The sequence below is a fragment of the Asterias amurensis genome, chromosome 11 (genome assembly GCF_032118995.1).
Source record: "Asterias amurensis chromosome 11, ASM3211899v1".
In the NCBI taxonomy this organism is placed as follows: Eukaryota; Metazoa; Echinodermata; class Asteroidea; order Forcipulatida; family Asteriidae; genus Asterias; species Asterias amurensis.
In genome coordinates, this window is record NC_092658.1 from 139030 (window position 1) to 158474 (window position 19445).

At 37.4% G+C, this 19445-nt stretch overlaps 2 protein-coding genes across 3 annotated transcripts; one reads left to right on the forward strand and one right to left on the reverse strand.

The window, feature by feature from the left end:
- Positions 1-2270: 2270 nt before the first annotated feature.
- On the reverse strand, positions 2271-7119 carry LOC139943937 (uncharacterized). Its single transcript, XM_071940839.1, has 6 exons — positions 6793-7119; positions 6038-6273; positions 5438-5824; positions 5241-5339; positions 4991-5112; positions 2271-4618 (listed from the first exon to the last, which is right to left on the reverse strand). The coding sequence occupies exons 2-6, from the start codon at positions 6261-6263 to the stop codon at positions 4451-4453; spliced, it is 1002 nt and encodes a 333-aa protein (XP_071796940.1). The 5' UTR covers positions 6264-6273; positions 6793-7119; the 3' UTR covers positions 2271-4450.
- Positions 7120-7357: 238 nt separating this feature from the next.
- LOC139943936 (DNA polymerase delta subunit 2-like) lies at positions 7358-18779 on the forward strand. Of its 2 annotated transcripts, XM_071940837.1 has the most exons (11): positions 7358-7609; positions 10634-10946; positions 12078-12199; positions 12576-12699; positions 14226-14340; positions 15099-15294; positions 15783-15863; positions 16727-16884; positions 17062-17189; positions 17551-17652; positions 17993-18779. In XM_071940837.1, exons 2-11 carry the CDS (start codon positions 10766-10768, stop codon positions 18130-18132), a joined length of 1347 nt encoding a protein of 448 aa, XP_071796938.1. In that variant the 5' UTR covers positions 7358-7609; positions 10634-10765; the 3' UTR covers positions 18133-18779. The 2 variants fall into 2 exon arrangements, with proteins under 2 accessions (XP_071796938.1, XP_071796939.1); XM_071940838.1 differs by lacking the exon at positions 10634-10946.
- The last annotated feature ends 666 nt before the right edge of the window (positions 18780-19445 follow it).

Consider the following 19445-nt stretch of genomic DNA (forward strand, 5'->3'; position numbering starts at 1 on the left):
CTCTAACTTATATAGTCGTAGTATTTAGGTTCATTTATTGTGGTTGTCCAAAGGCTGACTGGAAACTGAATTGGTAGTACACTACTATACAGCAACCTTCCAGCTGGAGGACACCATTAGGGTATAAAGTAATATCTCTTAATAATTAAATATAAATAGTAGTTAAGTAATTGTATTTGTGAGATCTTAATAATTTGAATGGAGTCAAAGCTGACCAGCGCCGCCAAAATGAAGCTTAATTCCGCCCAGACTCAGAAATAGGGTAAGTATGGTGGCCCTGAAGGGACATCGCATATCGCAAACGTGTGCGCATACGTATGCAATGTCGTGAAACAATTCGCAAATATGTGCGCACACGAATGCAATGTCGTGAAACAATTCGCGAATATGTGCGCACACGTATGCAATGTCGTGAAACAATTCGCAAATATGTGCGCACACGTATGCAATGTCTTGAAACAATTCGCGAATATGTGCGCACACGTATGCAATGTCGTGAAACAAATCGCGAATATGTGCGCACACGTCTGCGAATATTATTTGCGATGTCGTGAATTTTATTGCATACCATGTTGCATACCTTTGAATAAAATGTCTAATGATCTGGGGGGTTTCTTTCCAACAGTGAGATAAGCGGTAGTCATTGCAGCAGTAGTCTTTGTTGTGAGGCAAGCGAGGCGTGTGGTCGTCCTTGACCTGGTGCCAAGTTCCTGGGTATACACATGCTTTACAGAGGGAGCCTGCTGTAGCGCCACAGTACTCCCTAGATCGGTAACAAATTATCCACAACTATGACATCATCCTAATCGTATGCAACATGGTATGCAATAAAATTCACGACATTGCAAAACAAATCGCACTCGTGTGCGCACATATTCACGATTTGGTTCACGAAATTGCATACGTGTGCGCACATATTCGCGATTTGTTTCACGACATTGCATACGTGTGCGCACATATTCGCGATTTGTTTCACGACATTGCATACGTGTGCGCACATATTCGCGAATTGTTTCACGACATTGCATACGTGTGCGCACATATTCGCGAATTGTTTCACGATATTGTATACGTGTGCGCATATATTCGCGATTTGTTTCACGACATTGCATACGTGTGCGCACACGTTTGCGTTATGCGATGTCGCTTCGGGGCGTGTATAATTGTAACCAAATACCCTATAGGCGTTTTGCCTCCCCCCGGCCCGCCCCCCCCCTTTTAGCGGCAGTGTAAACAATGGAACAGGGGTGGATTTCACAAAGTTAGTCCTAACTTAGGACTAGTCCTAGGCAATGCTAAGAGATAGGACCAGTCCTAAGTTAGGATGAATTACTGGTCCTAACTTAGGACTGGTCCTATCTCTTAGCATTGCATAGGACTAGTCCTAAGTTAGGACTATCTTTGTAAAATCCACCCCTGGAATAGCTTATTAGGGACTAGCCTACCCCCATTGGCTCCATCGGCCTCATAGTCGCCATTTACTTTTGGCCAATAAGCTGATGGGTCATGGATTAATAATGCGGTGACATGTGAGAAAACCCTTCAATTTACAACCTCGTGAACTATAAATGACACATAATTTATTTTCAAACAAATTACACTACATTTGACACATTAAACAGAAAACTAGAACACTGATCAGTAAGACTAAACATAGTTAAACATTTACATTATTGTTTTAAAAAGTGCTGACTTTTGATGAGAATTTTAACAAGTCTCTCTGGAAATTAAGTCTCTCCAAAATGTAAACCTCTTTGGATGTTATATTAGTTAATACAGGGTCACTAAAGATATTGCTCCACTTCAATAAATATAAAAATAACCCATTTTAAAATAAGTTTAAGGGTTTCGCTCTGAAAAGTTAGAATTTAAGATAAAATGACACTGAAGAGTTATTACCTTTGAACAAGCACCAACAAGTTTTAACATCAATTTCTTTAATCTATAACCTCAACAAACACTGATTTTAGTTTCATGTCAATGAAGTTATAAACATACTTGCATTTTTTTCAGATAATATATAAAAAAGTATAATTTCTATTTTGCTCAAGTGAGTTTCCATACAAAATATTGTCATTTCATATGTGTAGGTATAAATGTTATTTGTCCATTATTTACAATGTAACTGTTTTTTATATTTTTGTCTATGATTTGTACATCATCAGCAGTTTTAGTGGAAGGGTATTAAAGGAAATGCGTTCATATATAGTTAATCAATTTTAGTTCCATTTATAGTTTCAGTGAATGAGAACTGCAAAAATACAAGTGTGTTTTGTTTTTTATTATTATTATTATTGTTTTTTCTTCAAAGATGAACACCATTCTTTCGTACAAATCTTTTGATTAATTCAAAATTCTTGAGTATTGAAAATATGTTGATGTTAATTAAATGTCTGATAAAATATTGAAGTTGGTATACATGGTGCTACATGTATTTGTCTCGTGTTTCAACACGTCTTTGTATACCTTGTAGGAAAAATTAGCACTTTGAGACACCAATCAGGAGTAGATATGGGGCTATTATCAGGACTGTGTTTTATTATTATTATTAACACATAGATGATTAATTGTGTCATTTTCAGTCATATTCACTTCAATTAATTAATGTCTGATAACAAAACATCAATAGAGTGGAACTTAATGTGTAACACAGCAGTGAATATAAGTACATGCTACACAATAATTTACTAAAAAATCTTACATAAGCTGAAAACAATCCCATCATATAATAGTTGTAATAAATATAATAGTTGGAAGTTAAAATGAATTGAAAACACAAATAAAGAGCACAAACAACTGTTGAAAAAACTAAATGACCAACGCGATCACATGTCAAGTTGGAGTTTTGTGATGCACTCATTTTCCAATTGAAAGTGTTTTCTTGAGAAAGTTCTCATTAAATCAAACATTAAAATTGTGTACAAATATTTTGTCTATGATACTCCTTCAGAGCGAAATTTGAAACATGAAATGACATCAACAGTAAATGGGTTTGTACACTCCTAAAAGGAAATTTGCACCAATAAATGACTAAATTAAATTTGGGTTTCAACAACAAAATCCACTTAAAATGGTATAAAACACAGCTTTTTTACATCATTGTAAAGTGAGATTAGAGGTTTAAAATTGTTTTTCCATTTTCATAAGGACACCATCTATTTGAAAATGAGTGGATCACATAACAGAATCAAACTGGTTAAAAAAACAACTTATATAGCGCATACAAACCAATGGACCCTTCCCATGAAATATGCTAATCACATTCACGCATGCGTACAGACCCTGTTGGTTGGCAAACGCCATAGAGTTGTGCACCTGCATCACGCACCCATTAGCCGTGTACAAAACAGCGTGATGTTCCATCATTTTGCCAATCAAAACGTTAGTGCGCACGCGCTATGTGCAATTTACATATTTCATGGGAAGAGTCTATTGCATTGAAGTGTCTATAATTTACAAGATCACACTTGTCAAACTGGCATTAATACAAAACAAGATTTGTACTTAACATCTAAACTGGATCCAAATGTTCAAACAGTAACAAATACAATAACAAGTGGAATAATGTTAGTTTTGTTTTTCAATGTTAACTTCCTCAGTGGAGAGGCCCCAAATGGCTCTTCACATATTGTCTGCCATGTCTGCCAATGAATACTGTGCTTATGATCACCATTCTCTACCCTCAGAGCAAGCACACACTTTCTGTGCTAGCTACTTTCCTTGATCCATGCAAAATAAAGTGTTACCACATTATATTCTGTTAATAAAGCAGTCAGACTATTATTGCATGAACCACGTTATCAAAATTCTGGAATTTTGTTGATTTCATGAAATAAACAGTAGATTATAAAGGAGACATTTTTTTATTGGAAGATTTAATTTCAAATTCAAGTTAAAAACATAATAAATACACAGAATTTAAAATTTGAATTCTTTTCTCCATTAGTTTCTGAATCTCCTTTTTCACAATCTTGATTAGTAAATACTTCACTACTAAGGAATACTTCACTCGTATCTCTATGTACAAAACAACAATAATGAAAATACAGTAATTATAATCTTTATTTTATATACATTTCCTTAAAAATTAATACTTCAAACATCTTAAATGTATCCAGCATTCAATCCATCTCAAAACCTTTACAATTCTATCAAATAACAAAAAGAAAACTGTCCAATATGATTATTGCATCAATTTTATTACACTTTTGATGCCGTCATCTACCAAAACAAAATTGTAGAAAGTTACATAAATAAATAAGGACAAAAATAATGAAATGAATAAAAATGAAACACAAACGCACACCCTCCTGCAGCATTGTTACCTTACCAATCCCCCAAATGACAGTCCACAACTCCTAAAAATTTGCATCACTGTTGCTTGAATAAGTAACAGCTACCCTCTTTATTTTGTTCTTGTTCTTTCTCCACCCCCCCCCCCCACTCTCTCTTAAATGCTTAGGGAAATACTCTGAATGTCGTTAGCAGGAATTTTAGAATCTTGCTGGTCCCCTGCTCCACGGAATGTAATCTCTGCATTGTATGGGATGGTCACCGACCCACAACTGGTCCCCCACAGCCAGCTGCCACCTGAACGCTTGTGCATTGTCACAACAACCTAAAATGAAAGAAACAGATATTTAATTTAAAATGTTTTACAATAAATTTTGTTTTAACTGATGAGGTAGCTGAATGTCAGTATGTAGTCCTTATTGTGATTGGATAGGATAGCTGAAGAAACAATACCCATAATCCATCTTAGGAATTCCTTTCATAACAACACATATTGTGATCAGGTGAGGTTTGTAATGACACCATGTGTAAATCTTTATTGAGTATCGGTGGTGGTTCTTCTTAGAACCACTACTCAAAGGAGAATTACTTACAACATCATCACAAAAGTCACCTGATTGTACTCCCACCATGCAATGTTTCAAATCCTACATACTGTGAGAAAATAGTTTGATATAATCCAGAAATCGTGTAGTACCTGAGGCGAATAGCCAAGCACAGCCCAGAAGGATGAAATAGATGCATTTCTTTGGTGACAGAACTCCAGCATTCCTATTTCCTCACGGTTTGGAGTAAAATGAGCACATCCCTTGAAATCACCTGTGTAAAGATATTGTTAACAAATACACTAAATTAAGCTTTTAAATGAAATTACAGTCACCATAGTCACTCAAATTGTAAAAAAGCACAGTACAATGTGAGCACCAGTGATTTAATTCTAAACTTACCAAAGATCTGTTTATCTCCATTTAGGCAAACAACATCCCAAGTTCCAATGATATTCAATGCTTGCCTTGCTGCATCCATTGCACTAAACGATAGCTGACCTTTACATAGTGTGAAAAAAAAAAATGGTTTCAATACCTTTAAATTAATGAGTATCTTAAAATTGCACTAATTCACTAAAATGTAAGCTGGATCTTACCTGTAAGAAATGAAGGAACAATGGCACTTGCCATACTCCAACCTAGACTCTTCTCAAAGGATTCTAGGAAAGCCTCATAGCGTAACGAAGACACAACCTCAAGCTTAGATGCCAGAACATCTTGAAGTTCAACCTTCTTGTTCATTAAAACGATGCGAGGATGAAAGAATTTCTCAGCAAGGCAGACATCGTTTCTTAGCAAATGATTCCGCAGCAGCTGTGTCTTCAGTTTGAGGTTTGCAATGAGGTCATCATGTTTCTCATCATAGGACACACTGGTGTCTTTGCCAGAGTAGGAACATTTGTGTTGAATCCAAGATTTGCCATCAGATCCAAGGGTGACCTTACCTGACCAGTTCTTCACTTCAATGGTGAATAAACCATTATCTGGAACAGAAGGAAACATTTTTAAAATAAGTTCTTCATTTAAAAAAATTTTTACAGTACATTTTTATCACACTCTCTATTGAAATCAACTCCAAAGGATTTCCTACTTGTCAGAGCCTTTTATAGATCAAAATCCAAACAGCTTTATGGCAGTTCAGAAAAATCTAGTATGGATACTTTTAAAATTCTCCCAAAGATTCATTGAAAACCTACCAGTTATTACAACAAGATCAATCTCAAATTTCCTAGTCTGGAAGCCATCTGGTACTCTAAGACCTCTGAAGATATGAGCATGAGGAACACCATGATGTCGGAGAGCTTTGGTTAAATCTTCCTCTGCTGAGCGGCCTGCTTTGATGTGTCCTTCCTCTTGATGTTTAATGGGAGCGCTTGCTTGCTGAGCTTGAACCAAACGACTTGTAATGCTGAAAACTGACATGGTGGCTCATCTGGCAACAGACAATTAAGCAGTTGGGTAAACAAATACAAATACAAATGTCAAATGCAAAATTAAATAGAAACAATTATGAAAGTGTACATGTTTAAATTGAGGGTTTTTAAGAAACCCAACAAAACCTGTATCAGTATGTTTACAACAAACTTTGCATATAAAGAAAATGTGCGTCAGTTGGTGATCTGTGCAGTATTATTTAGCTAACTAAATATTGATTTGAACAAAAATGGAAATAATATTCTATAAAATAGTATAAATTGACATTTTAAATAATATTGACTAGGAAGTATTTAGTACTACCTTGTAGTGTAGTGTAGTGTATTTGTGAAGGTTTTACGATGAGAACCAAAAACCGCTCAGCCTCGTCGTCAGGTCGTATTACTGTCAAAGCCTGTTCAGTGTTCAGCACTTTTGAATTTGATCATGCCAAAAATGAGAAATAACCCTTCACCAGTTGAGTTAGGATCTCAATTTTGAAAGGTGACATTTATTTTTGTATCAGAAAATTACTTACCAGACAGATAACTTGAAGCTCCAAATTGGTAAATTGGTTGGTCGACCTTCAAACTATTTCCAGCGTGTGCATCTCCAGTGTGGTGAACATAAACAATAACAATAAGTTATTGAATAACATCAGTTCAGCGATCGACGACTCATCGTGGATTTCACAGGTTTTTCCACGGCTAAGTGTTTCCTAAATCGACTTCATTCACAATTGTTATCACAAACAGCCTGAACATTCCTATTTGTTCAAATTGGCAGCTCTTTACGAGGTTTATTCAACTCAACTTCAGAAAAATATTGATATGACGAACAAAGAATTGACCAGCAGCTGACGATGTAAACATTAAAATGACGTCATGTAAAAATAGTAAATATATAACTTTAATTATTGCTATTTAAATTTAGCAAATTTAACTTTACTTTTTGTTCACAAAAAACAACATATAAAAATGTATTGTAATATTTTAATACTTTAAGATATTTTTTAATATCATTTATTGTCAAATTTGTCATTATTGATTTCTTATAAACTAACTTGGTGAAAATGGCTACATTCAGTGTGTGGCGCAAACAATCCTTTCCCGCAATATCCGAATTGCTAAACCACACACACGGTCTGTCGTACCACACCGTCACACATAGTAGAATCGCTTATGACAACTGTGTGTTAATTTTAATTAATAAATAGCTCAATGTAAACAGCACAGTCTAATAACATTTCTTCCTCCTTGGTCCAATCTCCAGCAGTTGTTACGTCATCTCTCATCGTGTGAACTGTACCTCGCACCACGCAGTGATGAGAGGATTCTCCAGTCCATGCATGGATGGTAATGTTATGTAGTCATTTACTTTACTTTATTTTAGATTAGAACTTAACTTTTGATTGAATAAAGTTTTGGCATGAGGATTGAATGGTAAGCAAACTCAAGGGGTCTCGTCATTGTTTGTATAGCATTTATTTAGAAGGCTTTAAATTAATTAGTCTTTAGAATTAGATAGCACACCTTGTGATAGTTGCGATAACGTAACCCTCCCTCCTGCCGACGGCGTAGCCGGAGGGTTACGAGCCGCTTCAATGGATTCAGGGCGAAATGGTCAAACACGTACAATTTCGACAGCTAGTCAGCAGATTTGCTCCATTTTTACCACTTTTAAAAATCATGACAGAAATTCTAGAAACACAAACTTGATCCTCAATGTCTAATGAATCCTACAATATCACTCAAAACACCATTGAGGAAATAAAAGTCACAAAAACTTACCAGATTCCTGAGCGAAAGACCCAGGTTGAAAATTCGAACCTGAGTGGGGCGGAGCTTCGGCTGTTTGTGCGCGCCACGGACTCGCTGCGTGTGTGGGGTGCATTCTGTATCCCTGCAAATGTGCAGCCGTAGTCTTGTACACGCGGTGAGATGTGGAAATCAGAGAAACAGAGCGCCCGCTAACGTTCGATTATAACAAGCGTTGTACAGTTTTCGCCGTGCATAGATCGGAACGTTGGTTGTGTGTGACCGCGCAACATCAATGGTCTTGGATCAAGACTACGGCTACACAGTTACCGGGATACACAATGCACCACACGCAGCGCTGAGTCGTTGACCCCCCCGGTGACGTGCACACACGGTCGAAGCCCCGCCCCCCTCAGGTTCGAATTTTCAACCTGGGTCTTTCGCTCGGAAATCTGGTAAGTTTTTGTGCCTTTTCTTCAAATTAGATCCTCAATGGTGTTTTGTGTGCTATTGTAGGATTCATTAGACATTGAGGATCAAGTTTGTGTTTCTAAAATTTGTGTCATGATTTTCAAAAGTGGTAAAAATGGAGCAAATCTGCTGACTAGCTATCGAAATTGTACGTGTTTGACCATTTCGCCCTGAATCCATTGAAGCGGCTCGTAACCCTCTGGCTCCGCCGTCGGCAGGAGGGTTACGTTATCACAACTAACCTTGTGACACAAGTTGTGTAAAGACTAAAGTGTAAGGGTGTGATTTAGCATAGTTGCAAAGTACTTCTAGAAACTATAGAAGGCTCCCGTGTGAGCCGAGCCTTATTATATAGTTTCTAGAAGTAGTTGCAAAGCAATAGCATGTCAATTATGATTTAAAAGGCATTGAATGAACACTATCAGTAATAGTTGCGATAACGTATTACCTCCTGCCGACGGCGTAGCCGGAGGGTTACAAGTCACTTCAATCGAAAAAGGGCGAAATATTTTAGTCAACAGATTTGCTCATTTTTTACCACTTTACAAAATAATGACACAAATTCTATGAACACGAACTTAATCCTCAATGTCTAATGAATACAATTCAAAAACACAATTGAGAAAATATTTTGAAAAAAAGGACAAAAACTTACCAGATTCCGGGAGCGAAACAGTCACAAATTTCCCAGGTTCTATTTTTGAACCTGTCGCTGGTTACTATGTGCTGACCCCAAGCGCTGAACCCAACCGCAGGTACCAGCCAATTGAATTGACGACCTGCCGACTGAGCCGCAGCCGAGTTTGACTAAACCATTCTGTAAAAGGGGTGTTACAAGGGGTGCTGCAGTGCGGCAGTGCTTTAAGTGAGTGAACAGCGGGCAGTGTAAACGGACAGCGTACACGCACTGCCGCGCTGCCTTATAACACCCCTTTTACAGAATGGTTTAGTCCAACAGCAATGAACATCGGGAAGTCACAAAATGGCGAAGCGACAGGTTCAAAATAGAACCTGGGAAATTTGTGACTGTTTCGCTCCGGGATCTGGTAAGTTTTTGTACTTTATTTCAAAATACTTTCTCAATAGTGTGTTGAATGCTATTCATTAGATATTGAGGATTAAGGTCGTGTTCATAGAATTTATGTCATGATTTTCGAAAGTGGTAAAAATTGAGCAAATCTGTTGACTAGCTGTTGAAATTGTATGTGTTTGACCATTTCGCCCTTTTTCGATTGAAGTGACTCATAACCCTCCGGCTCCGCCGTCGGCAGGAGGGTTACGTTATCGCAACTATATCGGTAACTACCTCCTTTTCAGAATCTTAATCTTAGGCTACTCAAAATTATTGTGAACTCCATGCTCAGACTAGAGTCAGAATTAGATTTTGAGGTCATGGGTCAGTCCCAAAATCAAGCATCTGGAAGCACACAAGTTCGTTTGACACGGGAGGGTGTTTTTTCTTCCCAGTTCAATTATTATCTTGCACATTCGACGACCAATTGAGTTCAAATTTTCACAGGTTTGTTATTTTGTGCAGTATGTTGAGATAGCCTACACCAAGTGAGAAGACTGGTTTTTGACAAATACCATAGTGTCCAGTGTCTTTAAATATCAAACTTATTTTAAAATACTATTTTAAATAGCGCCTCAATTAAAGCCATTGGACACTTTCTGAACAGAACAAAAATTAAAAGTTCACAGATTTACAAATAACTTACAGGGTTTACAGAAGGTTGGTGAAAGACTTCCCTTGAAATATTTTTCCACGAAATGCTTTACTTTTTGGGAAAACATAAATTCTCAATATTGAGAATAACGGATTTATTTTAAACACATGTCATGATGACACGGCGGAACGTGCGGAAACAAGGATGGTTTTCCCGTTATTTTTACCCGACTCCGATGAAAGATTGAGTCTAAATTTTCACAGGTTTGTTATTTTATATATAAGTTGTGATACACGAAGTGTGGGCCTTTGGACAATACTGTTTACCGATGTTGTGCGGTTGCTTGAAGCTGCTAATAAGTAATTTTGTTATTTTAATTTTTTTTATGGCTCTTGGTCTTGCTTGGTCGATAACAACTGAAAAAGTGGCATTTTGCTGCAGAATTCAAAATCTTACCCCATTTAAAATTGCCTTTGCTCTCCAGGGAATTGTCTTCAATGAATTGCTCGGATTCTTACAACTTAAATCATCATCTGGAAAATGAAGTGAATTAATCTTGGCTTATCAAAGATCAACAGCTTTCATTATCTCATTCCAAACAACACAACTGCGGAAAATGTCGGAGTTATCAACCGAAACTGAAATGACCTTTGAGCGACCCAGCAGCAGATATGAAAATCTGTCCAGCCGTTTCCTTCAGAAAGGTCGCAATTTTAGGCGACAGTATGCCCATCTTTATGCAGAGCGTTTGTGCAGTATGTATACTCGGTTGACAGAGACAGCCAACAGAAAATGGGGTAATGATAACAAATTGTTGTAATCAAAAAAAAATTATTTACTCACAAAAATTGTGTCTAGAAATAGATGTCACTGTCTGCAAAAAAGTTTATAATATAATGTTTTTTTAAAACAAGAACTCTTTCTATGGGCAACCATTCAAATAACTCTTTTAACCAGATAACAAAAAAGAACAAATTAATGTGCAAATTTTTCCCTGACTTCATGTGCCTGATTGGAATGAGATTCCAGTCAGTGAGTCTTGGTTCTAGCCATAAGGCCCTAAAAACAGCCATGTCAGCCAAAGTCATAGTCCTAAATGACAGCTGAGGTTGTAGGCCCAAATGACAGCCATGTCAGCCAAGGTGGTAGGCACTAATGACAGCCATGTCAGCAGAGGTCATACAAATGTAGGTCCAAATGACAGTCATGTCAGCTGAGGTCATATGGGCCCAAATGGCAGCCATGTCAGCTGAGGTCATGTAGGCCCAAAATGCAGCCATGTTAGCTGAGGCTATAGGCCCTTATGAGAGCCATGGTAGCTGAGGTCACAGGCCCTAATAATAGCCATGTCAGCCGAGGTCATAGGCTCTAATGACAGACATTTCAGCCGAGGTCATATGCCCAAATGGCAGCCTTGTCAGCCGAGGTCACAGGCCCAAATGACAGCCATGTCAGCCAAGGTCATAGGCCCTAATGACAGCCATGTCAGCCAAGGTCACAGGCCCTTAGCCATGTCAGCTGAGGTCATAGGCCCTAATGACAGCCATATCAGCCGAGGTCATAGGCCCTAATGACAGCCATGTCAGCCGAGGTCATAGGCCCAAATGACAGCCATGTCAGCCGAGGTCATAGGCCCTAATGACAGCCATGTCAGCTGAGGTCATAGGCCCTAATGACAGCCATGTCAGCCCAGGTCATAGGCCCAAATGACAGACATTTCAGCTGAGGTCATAGGCCAAAATTGCAGCCATGTTAGCCAATGTTTAGCAATCAACTGTGCGTGAAAACAGTTCTCTCTATAGAGGAACAATAAATCCTGGTGCTTTAGAGAGAATCTTTGTTCTCTTGGCTTTGTCAAGTAAAGGATTCTTTACGCCAGTGCTTTTTCTTTCTAAATTTTATAAATCTTTTTTGTTTGTCCATTTTAGGAGAGTCAGTTTTGATGCGCAAATTGTTTGAACTGAAGGCAGATGAGGAGTGTTGCGTGATTGGAACCTTATTCAAAAGTATGGAACTCAAACCCAGCATTCTGAAAGAAATCAGCGAAGATGTAAGATGATTTCATCAACCTTGCCTTCAATCCCCTCCCCTCCCCTCCCCTCCCCTCCCCTCCCCTCCCCTCCCCTAATAAAAAGGTCTGCTGTGTGTCCACATTGTACAAGCAGCAAAAACCTGAAAATGACTTAAGGGTTGTGGACCAAGTCCAAGAACCAAAAGCGCATAATTATTAAGTAAGAACAAAAGTAACATCTCTCCCTTTCCCATATTCCACTTCCATGGTACAGAAATCTATTGTGTTGTATCTTAGTTAGCAAGGGGGATAGCTAAAGGATTGTGTCTTTTCTCCTAAAAAAGAGTTTCTTCATCTTTGCAACGTTATTCTCTCTATAAGTTATTGCCATTTTTAAATCTTCTCTTGTTTTTAGCACAACATGGTTCCGCAGCCGAAAAGGGACAAGTACATAGCAGATACAGACACGTTGATTCTAGAAGATGAACTCCAAAGAATTGTTCTACTTGGAAATATTGATGTCCAAAAAGCTGTTACAGGTAGGCTACAAAATATTACAGCCACTAAGAATTTAAAAACATTTTTGTTACAAACTTTTGGGAAATTGTTTTGAAATTCTAGTGTTATAGTTATGTGAGAGATGACGTGGTTTTTATCATTCCATCTTGCTCCCTTTATAGGTGTGGTTATAGTTGTATACAGTCATACGAGAGATGACGTAATTTTCATCTATCCATCTTGCTCCCTTTATAGGTGTGGTTATAGTTGTATACAGTCATGAGAGAGATGACGTGGCTTTCATCATTCCATCTTACTCCCTTTATAGGTGTGGTTATAGTTGTATACAGTCATGAGAGAGATGACGTGGATTTCATCATTCCATCTTACTCCCTTTATAGGTGTGGTTATAGTTGTATACAGTCATGAGAGAGATGACGTGGTTTTCATCATTCCATCTTGCTCCCTTTATAGGTGTGGTTATAGTTGTATACAGTCATGAGAGAGATGACGTGGTTTTCATCATTCCATCTTACTCCCTTTATAGGTGTGGTTATAGTTGTATACAGTCATGAGAGAGATGACGTGGTTTTCATCATTCCATCTTGCTCCCTTTATAGGTGTGGTTATACTTGTATACAGTCATGAGAGAGATGACATGGTTTTCATCATTCCATCTTACTCCCTTTATAGGTGTGGTTATAGTTGTATACGGTCACGAGTGAGATGACGTGGTTTTCATCATTCCATCTTGCTCCCTTTATAGGTGTAGTTATAGTTGTATACGGTCATGAGAGAGATGACGTGGATTTCATCATTCCATCTTAGTCCCTTTATAGGTGTGGTTATAGTTGTATACGGTCACGAGAGAGATGACGTGGTTTTCATCATTCCATCTTGCTCCCTTTATAGGTGTGGTTATAGTTGTATACGGTCATGAGAGAGATGACGTGGTTTTCATCATTCCATCTTGCTCCCTTTATAGGTGTAGTTATAGTTGTATACGGTCATGAGAGAGATGACGTGGTTTTCATCATTCCATCTTGCTCCCTTTATAGGTGTGGTTATAGTTGTATACAGTCATGAGAGAGATGACGTGGTTTTCATCGTTCCATCTTGCTCCCTTTATAGGTGTGGTTATAGTTGTATACGGTCATGAGAGAGATGACGTGGTTTTCATCATTCCATCTTGCTCCCTTTATAGGTGTGGTTATAGTTGTATACGGTCACGAGAGAGAGGACGTGGTTTTTATCATTCCATCTAACTCCCTTTATAGGTGTGGTTATAGTTGTATACAGTCATGAGAGAGATGACGTGGTTTTCATCGTTCCATCTTGCTCCCTTTATAGGTGTAGTTATAGTTGTATACGGTCACGAGAGAGATGACGTGGTTTTCATCGCTCCATCTTGCTCCCTTTATAGGTGTAGTTATAGTTGTATACGGTCACGAGAGAGGACGTGGTTTTCATCATTCCATCTTGCTCTCTTTATAGGTGTGGCTATAGTTGTATACGGTCATGAGAGTGATGACGTGGATTTCATCATTCCATCTTTCTCCCTTTATAGGTGTAGTTATAGTTGTATACGGTCACGAGAGAGATGATGGGAAGTTTCAAGTGAAAGACTTTTGTACAGCAGACCTCCCAGTGCAGATTCCTCGTACAAATCTGGACCAAGATAGGTAATGTTACTCGCGTCAAATGCTTTAACTTTATCGTCTATAAATGATAGTGATGGTAAAAAAAACAAAGACATTTCAAAGGAAACCTGTTCAAAGGGAACATCAACTGTTAACTGATTTAACTATACTACATTTAGGGAATAAATAAGTGCTTGGCCTATTTAAACTCTCTGTTTAATACCGTTTGCAGTCTGGATGTAACACAGACTGCAACCGGTTTTAAACTGGAGTGTACTGTGTTTAATACCGGCCAAGCACATTTTTATTTCCATTCATAAATACCTTTTCTGTCAAAAAACATCAAAACTTTTGGGTCCAAAAGTTAAAAAAATGCAAAAATTATAATTGTTCACTGATTTCTTTCAACAAAACACCCCTCAAGCTATGAAATGGTAAGGCCCTCTGGTAAAAACTCCTTATAAGAAGATTGGCGTGCACGTCATGCGTATCGCGTGATGTGGCACAGATGTTCCAGCCGTTGCTCTCAACTAATAAATAGGAATGAAAAACTGTCTTATAAGCACAGGTGCAAGCTCGCGAGTCACGCCCATGTTTTAACACTTCTGGCTTTGGTTATATCATCTGTTTAAACACCCCACGTGATGTCCTCTCAACCAATCAAAATGGAGAAACTGTCTGGGTTATTTATGAATGCATATTAAGTGTCCATCTCTATTATGTTAACACTGTTCTATGGTTCTATGTGTTTAGGCATTGTTTTGCACTAATGACTGATCATTTCTCTGGACATCATTTAGGTACATTGTCTTGGTGTCTGGTCTGGGTGTTGGGGAGAAGGGTCATCACCTTATGACCCTTCAGCTTCTACTTGATTTAATAACTGGTCAGCTAGGGGGTCCTGAGGAGCAGGAGATGTATTCAAAGGTTGTACGAGTCATTGTTGCCGGTAATAGTCTCAGTAAGGACACACAGACTGCTGATGCACTCAATACGGTTAGTAGAATACACATTTAACCCCCTCCAATGACACTAGCTCCAAGTTGGTTGACTTGACTTTGTGCAAATTAAATATAATTGAAGTCGCTTTAACTTGATATGATGGGGTCATGTAAATTGTTACTAACCAAATACAGTTGACTCTCTTTATAACAAGATTGTGGGAACTGTCCAAGTTACCTTATAATAGGGCATTGTTATAAGAGAATAGTTAAACCAAAAAACACATAGCAGAAATGATGTTTTGGACTTTAGAATGTACTCTTTATTATAAAGCAGAACCTTTTTAGAACAGTGCTCTTTCTAACCACTGTAACCTGTTTTCAAGAACTCTTCGGTACGGTCAGCTTACAGGTAGAAAAGCATTATATTGGAGATTTCCTCCCAGTTAGATTGACAAAATGTCAAATAAACAACAGATAAAGAAAGGAGAATGTTATAAAATGCTTTAACAACAACTTTTTGTTAACCTTTTCTTTCCTTAGGCCAAATACTTGAGTCGTAAGGTGAAAGCAGGCACAGTAGAAGCTGTCAAGGCATTGGATGATATATTTGCTCAACTTGCTGTAAGACATCAGTTTCTTTTATTTAAAAGACAGGGTTAACTATTGGTAATTGTCAAAGACCAGTCTTCTCACTTTGTGTATCCCAAAATAAGCATAAAATAACACATGTGAAAATTTGGGCTCAATTATTCATCAAAGTAAAAAAAAAAAGACAAAACACCTTTGTTGCGTAGAAACTTGTGCTTTTAGATATGACTGAGATTTAAATTGTTTCAGTGAAAATTACCCCGTTCTATAATACTACACTACTTCAAAGGGAGTTGTTTCTCACAATGTTCTATACTATCACTGACTCTCTAGTGTTTCTTACCAAGTAAGTTGTTTATGGTTATTAACTTGAAGAGTAATTACCAAAAGTATACCCTGCCTTTAAGATTCAACTTGTTGAATATTCTCTATGCATAATGGCTCAGCATATACTGTACATGTATGGTTTGTTAATCTTTACAAACTACTAAGGAAGTTTATTTATTTATTTATTTATTTATTTATTTTCTTTATTACCCAGGGTGAGTCAAATCAGTAAACAAACTGGTTTCCATTTGGGCCCTGCAAACAAACTAACATGTTAAAAGTAAAAAGTTCATGTTGGTGGGATGCAATTTTTGGGGGTTTAGATCCTATTTATTAAAATAATGAGTAGGGTAGATGGCCTTAGCTTTCGATCCATATCGGAACCTTCTTCAGATTATTTTAATATAAGAACTTCTAATAATCATGTGTTAATGAATAAACACTAACAATAACTTGCAGTGAAAGTTCAAGACTTTTCTGATGTGACCTCCTGAGATCGCATCTTCCTAAATTAAAAGCTACAATACTTCTGATAGAATGATTTCCTTTTTTCATTTTTCTTTTGACAGAGTTGTGTTGCTGTTGATGTGATGCCTGGTCCAAATGATCCCTCGTTCTGCTTCTTGCCTCAGCAGCCCCTGCATCGATGTATGTTCCCCGAAGCCTCTGTTTATCCCACAATGCGCTCTGTCACAAACCCATATGAAGCGTGTGTTGATGGTGTTAGGTAGGATAAAACAGTTGCAATGTTACATCCTCAAAATGTACTATCCATATCTGTTCATATAGAAAGCAGTTTGTTAACTTAAAATTGTAAATTATGTAAAATCCCTGTTCTTAGCAATTGAACTTGTTTTTGTAGTGATTTGTTAATTTGGACTGCTAATGTATCACTCCCTTTCAGATTTCTAGGGACATCTGGGCAGAATATAACGGACATATTCCAGTATACTGATATGGAGGATGGCATGGAGATATTGGAGGCGACTCTTAAAGCCTGTCATGTAGCACCCACAGCTCCAGATACATTAGGTTTGAAAGCTCTTTAGATTATAAAGCTATTCATTCACAAAGTGTGGGAAAACAATGTTAAATTGGATGTGCAAATCTTGAATGTATCAAACACATCTCAAACAAGTCAAATCTTTTAAAAACTTTTTCTTTTTGGACAAAAAATCTTGAAAATAACAAAATACCAATAACAATTTGATGTACAAGTTTGTAATGCAACTAAATTGTTAAAATTTTTAATAAAACAAAAATTGATTTTAGGATGAGGATGCTTATTTTTTTAGAAAACCAATTTGCCAATCACACGCGTTTCATAGTCATTTTGTGATGGCTTCTATACACTTTGGATTTAATCCCTAACATTCACTTCTGTCTACTACAGCTTGCTATCCTTACTATGATGAAGATCCATTCATTGTGTCCGAGTGTCCACACGTCTACTTTGCTGGCAACCAGAACAAATTCCAAAGCAAAATCTGGAAAGGTATTAATTTAATTGGTTTTCTTAAGAACTGTTTTTAGCAATTTTATTTTAAATATCAGGCCAGTAAACTTTTTATTTCGAAAAACTATTTGTTTTAATATGTGTAATATTGGGCGGTTTGGAGTAGGGTATCGGAGGCAAGAACACGCAATGGAGGCAAATTCCTATGTACCTTCTAAAGAATTACACTCTGGCTTGAATAATGTTAGTTATTGTCCACTGTCTTGGAATTGAATAGTTTTCAAAAAAGTAATAAGTAGTTTTTAAGTTATAGTAGTAAATGATGTTTTTTGTTGCACCTTTTATTACCATGTTTCTGTGTCTGTCTTTGTAATCACAGGTCAATCTGGGCAGAAGGTTCTACTGATAACAGTTCCACAGTTTATGAGCAGCCATGCCTGTGTGTTATTGAATCTACGCACACTCAGCTGTACACCTCTTGTGTTTTCCAGTGACATCAATCCAAGCAATGCTGAATGAACGCACCAGTGTCTACCAGTACTGTCCGATACTATGTATATCGCTTTTACAATATCTAACATCACTGGCTCAGCCAGAAGGAAGCTGTAAAGAAACTTTTTGCTTGTCAGGTTTCTTTTCATAAATAATAAGGTTGCCAGTCATAAACACTGCAAGTAACGAGGTAGGGGTCCATAGGCTTGGTTACATGACGAGGGAGTGGCCTAACCTTAGGTATATTTCAAGGCTGCATTGGAAATCACATGGTAGGGGCCTAGAATTGGTCATATTATTGCAAGCCTATTGGAAATCGGCTTGGTCACACTGCAAATTACATGTCATGGCTATTGTTGTGCTTCGGTAGTTTTGTAGGCCCTTGTCTAAATCTGAATTCTATACAGCATCTTAATGGAAACCTCACTTCATTAGAGAAGACAATGAATCTTGTCTCTATGTGCAAATGTCTACAAATCTTATCCAAGTAACATTACTGAACAAGATAAACCTAGTTGCAGTTACTCAATTGAGCAGGTTGATGCTCAAAGTCAATAATGGCGTTTTGGAAAACTTTTGTTTCATTTAGCTTCTTACTGGTAAATTGTATAATATTCTATTTCTCTAGACTATAGCAATTATGCTTGGAATAAATAAATATTCTATTCTCAAGACTTATGTGTACTATCCTTATGTCTTTTATTTGAGTCATTACTATCAAATTAAAAAAATATTTAACATATTACTTTTTTAAATCAATCAAAATTTGTCCCATTATAATAAATGTGTTTTATTAGTGGCATTGAAGAGGTGGTTTTGCAAAAGTAATTAGGTTTCAAATTAAAAACAATTCCTTATCTGAATCAACCTCTTAACTGCAACTGATTGGATTTGTTTCTGTGATTGCAATTAGCAACTGGGCTGTTGTGACTGTCTTCAATGAAATTGGATGTCGGGTTTCAACTGCTTTGTCTTGATGTTCACAGGAATGAACATTGTAGTATAAGAAGAAAGGTTCTTTGCTTTATTTGTTTGAAATTCTTCAGTGGTTTTCTAAGTTTTAAAATTACTTTTCATTGCACGGTCGGGTTGTCATATTCGGGCTTTGGTTCAAATCCTGCTGGGGGTACAGATAGTATTTTCAGCTAGTCTCCTGATTGCTCGTGTTTCCACTGGAAACTCCAGTTTCCTCCCACACCTAAAACTGAAACTGTTTTTGGTTTTTTTCTCGAGTCTCTCAATATGGACTGTTTTTAGATTTTCTAGTGATTACATTTGCTTATCTTGAGTCCGTGGCTTACCTTTCTGTCCCGACTAATGTTTAATCAGAAATTTTACCC